This window comes from Alosa alosa, chromosome 20, assembly GCF_017589495.1.
Source record: "Alosa alosa isolate M-15738 ecotype Scorff River chromosome 20, AALO_Geno_1.1, whole genome shotgun sequence".
NCBI classification, from domain to species: domain Eukaryota; kingdom Metazoa; phylum Chordata; class Actinopteri; order Clupeiformes; family Clupeidae; genus Alosa; species Alosa alosa.
Genome location: NC_063208.1, coordinates 15371379 through 15385713, shown reverse-complemented (window position 1 = coordinate 15385713; position 14335 = coordinate 15371379). Strand labels below are relative to the sequence as shown.

The window sequence follows — 14335 nt, the reverse complement described above, 5'->3', positions numbered from 1 at the left end:
TATTCTGTCTACTGAGTCTTTCTGGTAGAATGTGTGTTATGATGACATTGAGAGAGTTAGTCCTCATGAGAAACCTTGCTCATGAGAGAGTTAGTCCATTAATGTTAGTTGTTTCACTACAAATATTTGTCATGACAGTGTGGGAAATGAGTCACTGCGGTTTCTGTGCCTCGCAGGAGAGAATGTTTTAGATGATTAAACAAAGTTTGCAGTATTATAAACCCTACAGCTATAAGAACTTTAGTTTCTATGACCTTCATGATCTGGCATAGTTGTTACTCAAACAAATCGACTGTTGCATGTGTTACACAGCAACCATATAGATAGTCTAGCAGCTTGTAGATATAGAGGTGACAGCTGGAAATCGTTTATGTAATTCAAAAATACAGAGTTGTTTTTCATATCCACAGTTTTTGTTCATTGCAGCCTGATGCATTTTATTCTGAGAGAGACAAACTCTTTGTGGACGAGACAGGAATGGGAATGTTTTTTTTTCCAGTGACTACCTCAAGCCAGTACATGTGATTGTGTTTGTATGTGTCTCTGTGTGTGTCTGCCTGTGTGTGGGCGTGTGTTTGTGTGTGTGTGTGTGTGTGAGAGAGAGAGAGAGAGAGAATGAGTCAAGCGGGGGCTAGCCAAGACACCACTGCCACGTGGTTGTTGCTGCAGCGGTCTCCCAGACGCCGCATCAATGAGTGGCAGCACCAGGCTCGGGGCTACGGGTCCGTGTGGCGCAGGCAATTTGCACGGTGACATAATCCCCCCGCTTCTTTCCTCCCATCTCCCTATTTTCCCCCATTTCTTCTCTCCCTTCTGTAAGAGTTTCCACTGAGCTGAGGCTTTGCGGGAATCTGCGAGCTTAGGAATCCAGCGATCCGGGAATCCAGACAGGAACTTGGTGCTGCTGCGTCTGCCACGGAGCGTCAGTCATTCTAAATCGCACTCACTCGCATGAGGTGAAATATTGAGGTGTGTGTGCAGAGAGAAGTTAATTCCACCTCGTTTTCACTTGAAATAAGACATAGGGAAAGCTTGATCGGTTAATCTTAGCACTGACTGGGACGGTCCAAGGCCTGTCACCGAGAGTGTGATGCCCCTTAGCTTGAGACGATCTCCAGAAGTTTGTGGTTAGCAAATTAATGGTTGAGACGTGTCTGTCTGTGTGTGGAACTGTGCGTGTGCGTGGTTGGTTTCTGTTGCCATTTTCATAACGTTATTCCCCAAAATAAAGAGACACATGACCTCCACTGTTGCCAGTAATGTTTTATTATTACAAATTTGTCACATCACTCCATAACATTAAAAGCCTGTATGGTTATGGCTTGTATTAGGTTATGTAATTGTTGGCTGTCTGTCATGGTGGAAAGCTATTTTGGTATGCACAAATGAAGCACAGAGGGGACTGCAGAGATGGAGTCTTGATGAGATTAGCAGAATCTAGTCTCTTACCCCAAACTCATCTGACCTACTTGCGAAGCATCTTTCACAGTAAAAAGATGAAAAAAAAAAAAGTTGAGTTGCATGGAGCCATTTGTGTTTGAACAGAAATACCATAAAGCTGATGATAACGACATGATTGTTAGTCTGACACCAGTGTCAGCCAACATTCAGCACAGAAGCATGCTGTGAGTTTTGGAAGATTCTATCTTTTTGTACATGCTGTTGTGATTCCATCGCCACAAACACACAAACATGTATGCATGCAAACACACACACACACACACACACACACACACACACACACACACACACACACACAAACACACACAGAAATAAACACTGATAAACACTCTGGGTTCATTTTGGCAGTTGAGTGATTAGTTGCGCTAAACAGTTCATTTGAACACCATTCATTTTCTCTGCATACAAGAAATACAGAGCACTGAAATCTGAATGACGAGTTTGCAAAGGGAGATTGCTGAGGAACTCAGAGATATAAATAAGGTAGATACCTTCTAAAAAAACGCTTGATGCCAAACACTTCTGTATGTGAAAAGAATGCAAAAGTGCGCAAAAGTATCACAAAAAGTATAACTCATATTCTTGTACAGAGTTTATTCTCTGAGTAATAACTCTGTGTTTTAGAGTAGGCCTACTGAAGGTCATGAACATTTTTTTAAGATCTCTTAAAATAGGTCATAACCACAAACCCATCAGACGTGACAAAAGTGGCTCACAAAAGTCAGTTGTTTTATTTTAATCGGTCCCCCTCACTCACTATTTTGGCAGGATGTAGTGACCAGTATCATTTCCTGTTCCAGTGTCCTTTGTCACAAATGTTTATTAATGTACACGCCAGAATATGTGATGTGTTATTAGCGCTTAAAGTGGGTTGTGTGTCGAGTATAGCTATTTCTGTCAGGTTTCCTTCCTGCTGACCTAACCGTCAACCAGCTAATGCCATCAGTCAGTCAGTCAGTCACATAACAGAATAGAAGTCACAGTCACAGAACAGCCTGCACAACACAAACTATACAAAACAGGACACAAACACTGTTCCTTCTGCATGCTGAATTACTTAGGCCTATTACAAAAATGCTAATATCAATGTTATAAGATATAATACCATGATTTACATTGATTTACACATGGATTTATTCAAAGGAAAAGGCCATATTGTTCTCCTAGTATTTTCTACTGTGGTATTGGACCAGTTAAGGAATGCCATCGACATTGGACGGGAATGACAACCACTATAATTTGACCGCTAAATCAAAAAGTGACATTGCTCTAGGGTCTAGATTGATGAGCTCATGTTTCCATTACATTGACTGGTGAAGAATTCCAGCGCTCTTGCCCAAAGTGTCTTATAATCTAGGCAGCGTACTGCCTGCACATAAAACCCCAAATTGTAGGCTTACAGCATGCGGTACGGTAATTTGTGACCCTTGCTCGACCCATCGCCCTGGTTGTCCATATCTCTGAGCTGTCTGTATCTCGGCATCGTCTGGAGTCTGCCTGGCTGCCCGTCAGGTGCGGTGGGACCCTGACGGGCAGCGACCGGCTATCCCCTGGATGCTAATCAGCTAGCTTTCCCTGTCCTTGCCAAACTCCATAAACAACCCAGCAACTCAGTTAAACTCCATGGACCATGGCAACATAAGATGTTTTCACTTCATTTGCTTGTCTGTTGTTGGTGTGACACCAGTTGGCCGGGGCTGTTGAGTGCGCTTTGAGTGAACGGTCACAAGAAGTCCTCTTGAAGACAGCTAGAAAAAAAAAATGGCACCACATCACTGTTTTGTTTTCTGAGAGCTGAAGATACCAGGAAGCATAAAGCATTTCTGGGTGACATTTTTATCTGTGTCTTACAGAGTTAGGAGTGCGTGGAGGGAGAGGAAAGCAACAATCCACAGCTTCATGTATGAGTGAGAAGAGGACTAATAGACTAATAGCCTCCTTTAAGAGCTAGTTGGGAGTAAAGACATTGGTTTGTTTGATGTGTTCTCCTTGAAAGCAAGTGATACATCTGAAGTATCATTTGAATGATTTGAATGATTAACTCTTTAGGTGAGCTGTATGTCCTGCTGTGGTAGAGGTACACAGCAGACAGGTTTCATTTGTCTTTTGGTGGATTATGGAAAAGGGTTTTCTGCTGCATTGTGTCTGTGGTGTGAGTGTTTCACCCCCTTGGGTGGATGTGGTTGTTCATATGTAGGTATCTCGTGAATATCAGTGCGCACACGCATATGGCCACATATTCAAACACATGCAAAGACAAATGCACACACACACACACACATACTGTATACACACACACACACACGCATGCATGCACACATACACACCCACACACACAAACTGTACACACACACACACACATGCACACACGCACGCACACACACACACACACACACACAGACAAACACACACACACACACACACACACACACACACACACACACACACTTCCTCCCTGGCTGCCAGCTCTATGTTTACGCTGACTGGGCCTAAGAGTACAACGCACACACACACGCCAGTCATTTGATTTTGCCGAGCTGGTGCCAATCCACCCCCTTGCTCTCCATGAACACAAAGCAAGCTAATGGAAACACGATACTCAGATCAGACTTCACAGTGTTTCTGTCATGGGCTGAACCACGACGCATTGCAGAGATATGGAGACAAACTGCTGTTGGCTCTCTCTGTCAATACTCAGTCCCCTGAAAGCACTCATCAGCAATGTACTGTATTGATTTCCGAAACAGTGCAGCAGCACTTTATTTGATCTGACTTGGCAGGGCTCCAGTCGAACAGTGATGAGTTATGGCTTGGTGGAGTTTCTCACTCCAGGAACTTATGATGCGGAAGATGACATTGGAGGCATCACAGCTGACAGACGCAGACAGGAGATGGTATCGCTTGGCCCACGTTGTGCAATCCCAAAAATATAAAAGACAGACAAGACAGACAACATGCAACAACACATTTTGTTGTCCATTTTGTTGTCCAGAACAATAAATAGTATGATGAAGAGCTAATGTTGTTAGCAAAGCCTATATATATATATACTGCTAAGCATTTCTGATATGTTGCTGATTGGATCATAAACGGCCACAGCAACAAAGAGGAATGACTGATTTTTCTCTATTATTGTGTTACATGTTCTTATCTATATTTCTGATATGTTGCTGATTGGATCATAAACGGCCACAGCTACAAAGAGGAATGACTAATAATGACCGACTCTTTTTTGTTATTGTGTTACATGCTCCAAATGTAAAGCACTTTGAGCTGTATTCTGTGTATGGAAGGTGCTGTACAAATAAAGCTTATTATTATTATTATTATTATTATTGTTATTATTATTATTATTATTATTATTAATAATATTATTATTATTGACCATGAAATGCTGAAATGCACCCTCCATTTGCTTGTTTGTGTAGTTAGTTGAAACATTTGACAGATTTCTCTGTTGAAATGTCACACATTGGTCTTATTTAGTTATTCAGAAGTAGGAAGTGACATCTATGTCCGTTTTTAACTTCCACATTTGTATGTTTGGCTAAAGTGTGTGAACGCACCAAACATATCTGTAAACACAATCAGTAACTATTTGTATACATCTTTTCAACAGCATATTTAAATATGTGCATTCCTAACGCATTTCCAGTGCAAAACACTGAGCTAATAGTAACTTTGAGCCAAACAAAAATGTAAAAAACATGTTTTAAAGTCGACATGTTTCAAAGTCGACACTTTGAATTAAGCTAAAGCTAATTTTAAAGTATCTGCGCTGGTTTTGAACGTTTCAACCGGAAACCCTCTTGGAACAGATTGAAAGGGTCTACACCTATGAATAGTTTTTTTTAATTGTATTTTAATGATATCTAAAAGAGAACAGCAGAAGCAGCCCAAAATCTGGTGTCTGATATATTTTTGCCCCCCTCTTCTTCATGAGAGATAAAAATGAATATTCTTTTTAATTAAGCTCACAGTGTTTTTGCCACCTTTCAATGTGTTCTCATGGTTTTAAAGGGTATGTCCGACTGAGCTTCCTCATTTTGAGGTGTTGCGTAGTGCAGGGATGGTCCCTATGTCACTTCAGCTTCAACTCTTAACAGTCACTGTTGCTGCAAATCCTCTCTGGTCAAACAGAAGACAACTGCTCTGTGTTCTCTGTGGCACCATCAGAGCCACCCTGTTCAGCATGCCCATGACCTACACACTGGGACAAGTGAAAAGCCCCCAGTTATAACAGTTTTGGAGAAGCAACCACACATATTGTGTTTCCTGTGAGAGGGGTGAGTGGAATGTCTAGCAAAGAATATTTCCTAGAGACAAATAACGTTGTTTTTATTTTAGATAAAGGAACATCTGCTGCAGTTTTTTTTGGTGAGTTCTGTCACTGTGGTGAATGTGGCCTCTTGAAAAAGATAGATAGAAGATACAAAGTGAAAGCTTGTATCTTGACGTGCATCAGGATATTTCTGAATGACATTTCTGTGAACTACCTGTTTAAAAAAAGCTGATTTATATTCACCTTCTCTAAAGTGAAGTGCAGTAAAGACCATAACTAGTACCACAGAGCGGTACAAAATATGACAGCCACCCAGTCCAGCACATTTTTTCCACAAAAATAAATCACGCTGAAAGGCCTATATGATTCTAACTGTCTCACTAAATTGCATTATCCACACTCAATTCTCACTGGTATCTGCTAGACAACAAGTACCAAAACATGATTAGTTCATAGATTTCACATGTAAAATTCATTTTATACAACCCCACCCCATCTTGCCTGTTCATAATTCTGAGAAATTCTTGAATTGTGTGCATGTGTCGCGTGTACATGTTTATGTTTATGTGTGTGGGTGTGGGTGTGTGTGTGTGTGTGTGTGTGTGCGTGCTTGTGTGTTTGCCTGCATTATGTGTGTTTGTGCATGTGCATGCATGCGTACATATGTCTACTGTGTGAGTATGTGTCATCATGTTATGATTACTGTGAATGTATGTGTGTGCGTGTGTATTTGTTTATGCACATGTGTGCACATGGAATGGGTTAACATGACCCCTGGATGCAAACATATGAAAAAAATTGGTCATCCTAGGCCCTACGGTTCTCAAGATATTCACAGAAAACTGTGTCTGCCCTACCCTCCTTTCGGGGGGTCCAGTACAAGGGGGCTACAGATCAAAACAAAAAGCGATGGTTCCATGCTATCCATGTGGGGTTACATGCCCACCAAGTTTAAATGTACCCGGTCTTTCAGTGTCCCGGGAATCCTTGTTGGTGTACGATCACTAAATGTACACATAAATTGTTTTATTGTAAGGCCCCCCATGAACGAAAGTTCACAAAACTTGGAGCAAGTTATTGTGAGAGTGTGGATGAAAATGTGATAATCTACTAACAAATATTTGCAGTTGAAATTTACTGTACTTATACAATTGGTTCTCTTAGAATCCAAAAATATTAATTCCATGAACACGTCTAAAACAATGTGTGATGAAAGCCTAAACTGTGTGGACATTAGCATGATTGGCCAACTAATGGGAATCTGTATGCGTTGCTAAAATCCATGGCAGTTTTTTGCTTTTACGCTACAAAGTCAATATGTTTCTACATAGAATTACTGTGAAAAACACAAAAAAGGACCAAAACAGTAGCCATGATATTTCAAAGAATTATCAGAAAAGGAAACAGGCCTTTGCACATTAAAGTGACTCATTTGTGAGACCTTGCTGGTTGTGAATATGTCAATATGCCAATAAGCCCGAGACTGCAGTTAAAAAGTTTCAGTTGTATTCACTTGTGTACAAGTAGGTTGAAGACATCACATGATTAGTCACAAAACACAATTTCAGACCTTGGGCACGCAATGAATACATTTCACTGACTTTGATACAACAACTAAAGCATTTCTTCCTATGTTGTCCCCTACACTATGTAGACTAAAAAACAACTGTGTAGTATATGACACAGCAAAAAAAAAAGCTATGTGTATGTAAACACTGCTTGGCCAAGCTCAGTCTATTTCTAGATTCTACCATTTCATATGGTCAAACAGTTTCGTGCAATCTACTTTAACTGTGTACTGAACTGCAACTCCTATGCAAACACCTCTGCAAACCAAACTCTAGAATTTCATTACATACAATGAATAACATTAGTGAAGACTTACTCTATGTGTCTAAAGTTACCAGTTGAGAGGGGCTCAATGGAAAAAACAGCACCGTACCACAGCTTCCCTATTCAACTGAGCATATTGTGGTAGAGATACTGTGTGTGAGGAAGTTACAAAACTCACAGCGCTCAGGCGCTTTCCAGAGGTGTTTGGGCTTTCGCTCTTTGTACACACCCAAAGCCATTTTACTATCTTTCTTTTTTCTTTCTTTTTTATCTTTAATTTTCTCTCCTTTACTATCTGAATGGGACGTCTGGTGTGGAGAATGAGGCACGGTGGCTGACAGCGGTCGAGCGACAGAGCTGCGAAGAGATCGACCAGAAGTGGACAGTTAGACATGGGGATCGCAAAGAGCACGGCTAAGGGCCACCAGCAAACTGTGGCCGACGCTGACGTTCAGCTGAAAGGCAAGCCCTTACTGTTGTTGCTATTGGACCTGTGTTTCATGTGGTCTGTCTCATGTCTCTCATTTCAACGTATTTACAGTATCACGGCTGAGGCTTGCAAAGTGTTTTTAATTGTGATTATGTATTATGTACTATTTAAAGGCTCTTCGGAAGCAGAATCAGAGATGGGTTTCTTGCCAAATAGGCTCCAGTTGCAAGGATATTTTATTGATCTGTGTCAAAAACACATTTATTATTCAAAGAGGGACAAGACAAAGTCAATTCAGCCCAAAAGAAGCAGTAATTATAAATCCAATTCTCTGTCTCTTCTGAAGAGAGATTATAAATCCAATTCTTTGTCCAATGTCTCTTTTGTTGTTATCATGTGAGGGTTAATCTTTGCGTTTAGTTGCTCAGTGCCGTAGCTTTAGTTGCTTAAGTGATTCAGTGGCTTTGGGATTGACACATAACTCTGTGGCGTCATCGATCTGCAGCAAGCGATGATGACATGCTGATAGTCCTCACAGACTACCCCTCCCCAGACATAAGTGAGCCAATCTTCAGGATGGGGGAAAGACTCAAAGGCCTCGGAGAGTGAGTCTACATTCAGAAACAATACACAATGTACATCTACATGCAATACTTCGGTCATGTGGGTATTGTGTCCCATGGGCCTTGACTTGAGTGACCACTGAGGCCACGGTCATGGCGATTTTGTCACGGTTCTCCCTTCTTATCTGCGTGTTCTTGTGTTGTTCTGTGGCTCTTAGAGAAGGTTCCTGGTGGAAAGTCCGGTCCCTCAAAACAGGCCATGACAACTACATTCCATGCATCCACGTTGCAAAGATTTACCATGGGTGAGCTTTGTGTGCCTTCTCTGTAATATATGCAAGCCTACTTTGAATGGGCTTACGTGCTATATCATATACTGTATATTAATTCTTATATGATCCATATAATGATCCTTTACCCGTCCATTCCAGCACTTAATAACCATGTGAAAATATTGCAATATGCGATTATTACATTCTGTTTTTATTCACATTTTACACAACGTCCCAACTTTTTCTGTTTTGGGGTTGTATTGCAATATGGGCGTTTCTAGAGGTTTCTGCAAGGAAACTCAATGTAACATTTACATCATAAGACTTCACGCCATAAAAAGGAGAAGATAAAAGGTAACTGTGTGTGAGAAAAACCCCTTTTCTCATGATGCTTATCCCTTTGCAAAGATGGCTGTTTGAGGGTGTGGTGAGGCAAAAGGCAGAGGAGCTCCTGCGGATGCCTGGAAATATAGTCGGCTCTTTTATGGTCCGAGAGAGTCCCAAAGAGAGAGGTATGGGGGGGTCTATGTACCAAACACATGATCATGATCCTTCTCTGATTGTTTAACACTCTGTAAAGCGCCATGAGACATGTGCAATGTTTTGGCGCGATATATATGTTATATTAAATGGAAATTAAAATAAAATTGATCTGTGAACGCACTTCTGCAAGAATAAGATGATCATCTGTAACATACACATTTTACCTTATATGGTGATTTGACTGTAGGCTGTTTTGTGGCATTACATGGTATATGTTTGGGTGTGGTGGGGCATTACTGAGCCTCAAGTCTGTGTCACTTTGGATTAAAGCGTCTCCTAAATATAATACCTTTATCACGGCAAAGCTTTAACTAATAATTTCATACACCTCTAGAGCAGTGTTTCTCTAAGTGTAGTCCGGGGACCACTGGTGGTCCGCAAGCTATCCCAATTGGTCCCCGAGCAGACGTGGTAAAATATAATATAGATGAGTTGTTTGCAATATTGAACCAACTTGTATGTAAATCCAAACAGTTCTGCAACACTGTCTATATAAGATATGCCAGTTAAAATCATATAAATCCTCTGAAACAATAAGCAAAGTGCAAAGACAATAAGCAAGGTGGTTCAGTGAGTAGGCCTATTGTGTAGGCTGATATACTGTTGAAGTAGGTCTAATCTATTTTTTTTAGCTAGGTGGTCCGTGCTTTTTCTTATTGGTTAAGTGGTCCTTCATCTGAAAAAGTTTGAGAAACACTGCAGATAGATACATGACACCCACTGCAGTAGAAATGTTTGAAGTTCTCACTGTAACATCGGTGATATGGTTCAGTGTGTCTAACCTGTATGCTTCCTCCTGAAGGGGTCTACTCATTGTCCGTGAAGCACAGAGCCATCAAGCACTATAAAATTTTCCGCATGGCCAACAGCTGGTACTACATCTCCCCGCGCCTCACCTTCCCAAGCCTGGAGGACATGGTCAACCACTACTTGGGTCAGTGCTGGCTCAGACTTACACTGTTGGCTTTCCTCAGTGGTGGTGTGTCTTTCAAACCCTGCACTCGTATTTGAGGGGTTATATATTATCACCATTGTTTGTGTGTTGAACGTGTGTGCGTTACTGCATGTTTACAAAATTCGTGTTTTCTGCCTCTTTGGTTACGGACGTTTTGCAGATGGCCTGAGCGGAGTGTTTATTTGTGTTTGGCATAACTGAAAGAGAGAATGACGACTTGACCCCTGTGCTTGGTCAGCATGTTTTTGATTATGCAGCCACTGCCACGAACCGTACATGCTGTGCTTACCAAATGATTAGCGTGTGTATTTGTGTCTGTAGTCTGATCATGCGAGCTTGTCGTGTGACTGCAGATTTCCTTGCTGATGATGTATATCTAAGTCCAATCACTTGTGTGTTTTTGTAGCTGAAAATGTTAATTTTCTTTAATTGTGTGTGTGTGTGTGTGTGAGTCCCCACAGATGCAGCGGACGGCCTGTGTTCCGTTCTGACTGCTCCCTGTCTGGCGTTTACAGCCAACGCCCCGAGCACCGTCCCCCAGCACCCACCTGTGGTTATGCGCCACAACTTTGACTGGAAGAACGTGGACAGGTACATCACTCATCCCATCTCACCTCACTTTGGTGTCTGTACACCTCTTTACACACATAAACACACACACACACACAATCATTCGCACACACGCACGCATGCACGCACGCACGCACGCACGCACACAGAAACACACACACAAATACTCACATTAATCCTGCACGCTTTCCAAAATCTCCACTTCAATGACAATAATTTGCACTCACAACAAACATCTTCCATCTGATATATCTGATACATCAAACACCTGGCATGAAAAAGCATGGCCTGCTTTTTCTTCCTTCTTCTTTTTTTAAACCCTTTTTGGTTTTAACCTTTCTTTTCTCTTGCACAAACTCTCACACCTTCCACCCACAGGTCCCAGCTTCTCAACGCCAACTCTGCAGACAACCAGCACGCCAGGGACATGGTCAGTTTTGGCGTGAGGAATAGCATAGCCTCTTACCTGTCCCTGGCCGAGACGACAGACAGCAGCAGGACCAGCAACCGTAAAAAGAAGAGTAAATCTGTCTACTTGATGACAGATACCAGCAACACACTCTACGAGGAGGATTATGATTAAGGCCTTGGGGAGAGGGGGAGGAGGACTTTGGATGGTCTTGGGATTTTTTTTGTACCCAAGTGGAACAGACATTGCTAAATCTTGGACTCGTCCAGTTAAACACACTTGACATATTCTCGTCCTTAAAGAAAGAGTGGAAGAGTAACGTGGGGATGAGGCCACTATATGTGTCCACTGTGAGGATAGTCAGTGAGGAGAAGACTGAATGCTTTCCTTGGCAGGGTGATTGCCTTTTAAACAAACTTGCTGTGTGTGTGTGTGTGTGTGTGTGTGTGTGTGTGTGTGTGTGTGAAGAGAGTGTGTGTGTGTGAAGTGTGTGTGTGTGAGAGTGTGTGTGTGTGTGTGTGTGTGTGTGTGTGTGGTGTGTGTGTGTGTGTGTGTGTGTGTGTGTGTGTGTGTGTGTGTGTGTGTGTGTGTGTGTGTGTGTGTGTGTGTGTGTGTGTGTGTATATGTCTGTGTGTGTGTGTACTGTATGTACAAGTCTTTTTTTGGCGGATGTGAGTGAGTATTTCCCAAGATTATCTCCATACATTCTCAGTCACGGTCAACTATTTTGGCAATACCACAGACATCCTCACGTATCCATAGTTAGCTTGTTAACATCTCAAGAAAAAAACAAAAAAACAACCACCACTGTCTCTAACTCCACAGCCATTTTTGGTCACATCCCTCAGGCTTCGGGGCATTTTGACTCAATTTGCACAACTGGGAGAGATCTTCAGTAGTGTTGTTTTCAATAGCCGGGGGGTTCGAGTCGTCCTTTGCGATCACAAACTCCACACAGCGCTGGTGCCAAACCAAGAAAAGAGGATCCCGGCGTTCTTTGCTCCACACAAACATCCGCGCAAACACGGAGCCGGAACAGAACGCGCAGCCAGCATGGCGAGCAGCCGCCGACTCCTTTGTTTAACGCAGTTGTGATGGAATAGGCTTCAGAGCCGCTAAATCTTTATGGCTGCCATCTGCGCCACTGATTAAAGGCATTTATTGGGGATTAGTGTTGCACACTGATGCAACTCACTAGACTGCTCCGTGCCACTTAAATGGCTTCCGAGACGCCTGCTGATAGGAATGCAGATGTTTTGCAGATTGCTGTTCTTGATTACTGTCCTAAACTGCTTGTAACAAAACTTTTTTTTTTGTCCCACTCTTCACTACAAATGAAAAGTGTGTGTGTGTGTGTGTGTGTCTGTGTGTATGTGTGTGTGTGTGTGTGTCTGTGTGTGTCTGTGTGTATGTGTGTGTGTGTGTGTGTGTGTGTGTGTGTGTGTGTGTGTGTGTGTGTGTGTGTGTGTGTGCGCGCGCGTGTGGATTGCGGAGACATGAGCGTGGTTTGTTGATGATGTTTCCCCCTGAGAGACATGGCAAGCAAGCACAAGCTTTAATAAATCGGACTTCCTGTGAACTGTTTAGCTGTGAAAAGCCAGACAATGAGGTGTGGTCTGTAAAACAGGACTAAACTACTACTCAGTCTCAAATAAATAATTGAAGTGAAACAATAACTGGGCCATGGACTGTGAGGCTACACCACACAAATGCCTAACCTATGATGGTTAGCTTCGTCTATGAGAGCAAAGTTGTTTGTCAGCTTCTTATTTATTGTCGGCTGTTTAACATATGCCATTGCAGAGGGTGTAAGAGAAAGTGTGTGTATGAGAGAGAGAGAGAGATATAGAGAGAGAGAAAGAGAGAGAGAGAAATTAAGCAATCATGTGACATGTGTTGCTTTTATGAGCAGCTAGTTTTCTGGCCCACACATATGGCAGAGCTATGCTCCTGTTGCATGAGGAAGTAAATCAAGAAAGCAAACAAATAAACAACCAACTATAAAATACACACAAACAAAGTGCAGGCACCACAACTGATATAAAGGCTTCCAGACACACACATTGGATGCTGTTGCATACTGAACGTTGGGTGAACGCTACAATTAATGCAATAGTAATGCATTGCAGACATTGTAGCAGAGACTGACATACATAAAACTGCTGTAGGCTGGAAATGTACATCCCGTGGCTACTTGTTTAAACTATGGCCAAGCTCTGAGTGTGCACCATAAAACCACACACCAACTCAAGCTCACCGTCTCGTCACTGACCCAACGTTAAACCAAAGGTCACCAAACATCACCATGGCCAACTCTCTCTGTATCACAGCCTACATCTCAGACAAGCACCAGTGGTTACCCACTTTGGCAACAACCAACAGTAAAACTGTAAGCACTTTGTGAAACACTCTATGTGCCAATTCCATGGAGTGAAGTTGTGACAAACTTGTACAGAAATGGTGGCGATTCTACCACTTAAAAGGCGGCTCGACCACCGATGGGATCATCTACAGTGACTGATCGCACTTAGCTTTGTTGAGTCTCTAGATTAGCATAACATGATATGGAAAAAAAGTTTCAACCAAAGTTTCTAGATCGCTTCGCATCAACTGTAATCTGGCGGGGGTTGATAAAGTGCAATGTAAGTGAAGGACAATGGGGAGGGGGGACAATCATGCTCCAGTGTGATTGAAGGGAACCGTGTCCAGTGTGAGTTCATCCTTAGTGCCTGTTCCCTCCCTTTCAAAAGCTACATCATTACTGTAAAGGAGGACTGACTGGGGTGTATTGAGATTGCTTGTAAAGATTTCCTGTAAAGAGAGTATTCATGCATGTTCAATACCGGTAATATCTTGAACAAAAAAAAAAATCACAGGAGCTGTCACTGCCAACACGAACACATGCAAGCGATTCATATGTTCAACAGAAGAACCTTGTTCTTTCGCAAGAAGTGCAAAAATGTGTGTAGAGTGAGAGAAAAAATAATAAGACAGAGGCAAAAACAACAATTTCCCCT

General features: G+C 42.2%; 1 protein-coding gene and 1 long non-coding RNA gene across 2 annotated transcripts in view; one reads left to right on the top strand and one right to left on the bottom strand.

The window, feature by feature from the left end:
- Positions 1 to 1248: 1248 nt before the first annotated feature.
- The window catches only part of LOC125285849, a 23386-nt gene continuing 10299 nt past the window's right edge, over positions 1249 to 14335 (bottom strand). Inside the window, exon 2 of the long non-coding RNA XR_007192078.1 lies at positions 1249 to 3209. This is a non-coding gene — a long non-coding RNA (uncharacterized LOC125285849). The remainder of the gene's footprint in view (positions 3210 to 14335) is intronic.
- Positions 5599 to 11777, top strand: sla1a (Src like adaptor 1a). Its single transcript, XM_048230492.1, has 8 exons — positions 5599 to 5747; positions 7896 to 8038; positions 8512 to 8611; positions 8788 to 8874; positions 9250 to 9353; positions 10187 to 10318; positions 10801 to 10930; positions 11288 to 11777. The coding sequence occupies exons 2-8, from the start codon at positions 7969 to 7971 to the stop codon at positions 11490 to 11492; spliced, it is 828 nt and encodes a 275-aa protein (XP_048086449.1). The 5' UTR covers positions 5599 to 5747; positions 7896 to 7968; the 3' UTR covers positions 11493 to 11777.

Coding starts and splice junctions, on each gene's coding strand:
- sla1a (XM_048230492.1), top strand. CDS start 7,969: ATGGGGATCGCAAAGAGCACGGCTAAGGGCCACCAGCAAACTGTGGCC. Junction 8,039..8,511: donor CGCTGACGTTCAGCTGAAAG/GCAAGCCCTTAC, acceptor ATCGATCTGCAG/CAAGCGATGATGACATGCTG. Junction 9,354..10,186: donor AGAGAGTCCCAAAGAGAGAG/GTATGGGGGGGT, acceptor TTCCTCCTGAAG/GGGTCTACTCATTGTCCGTG.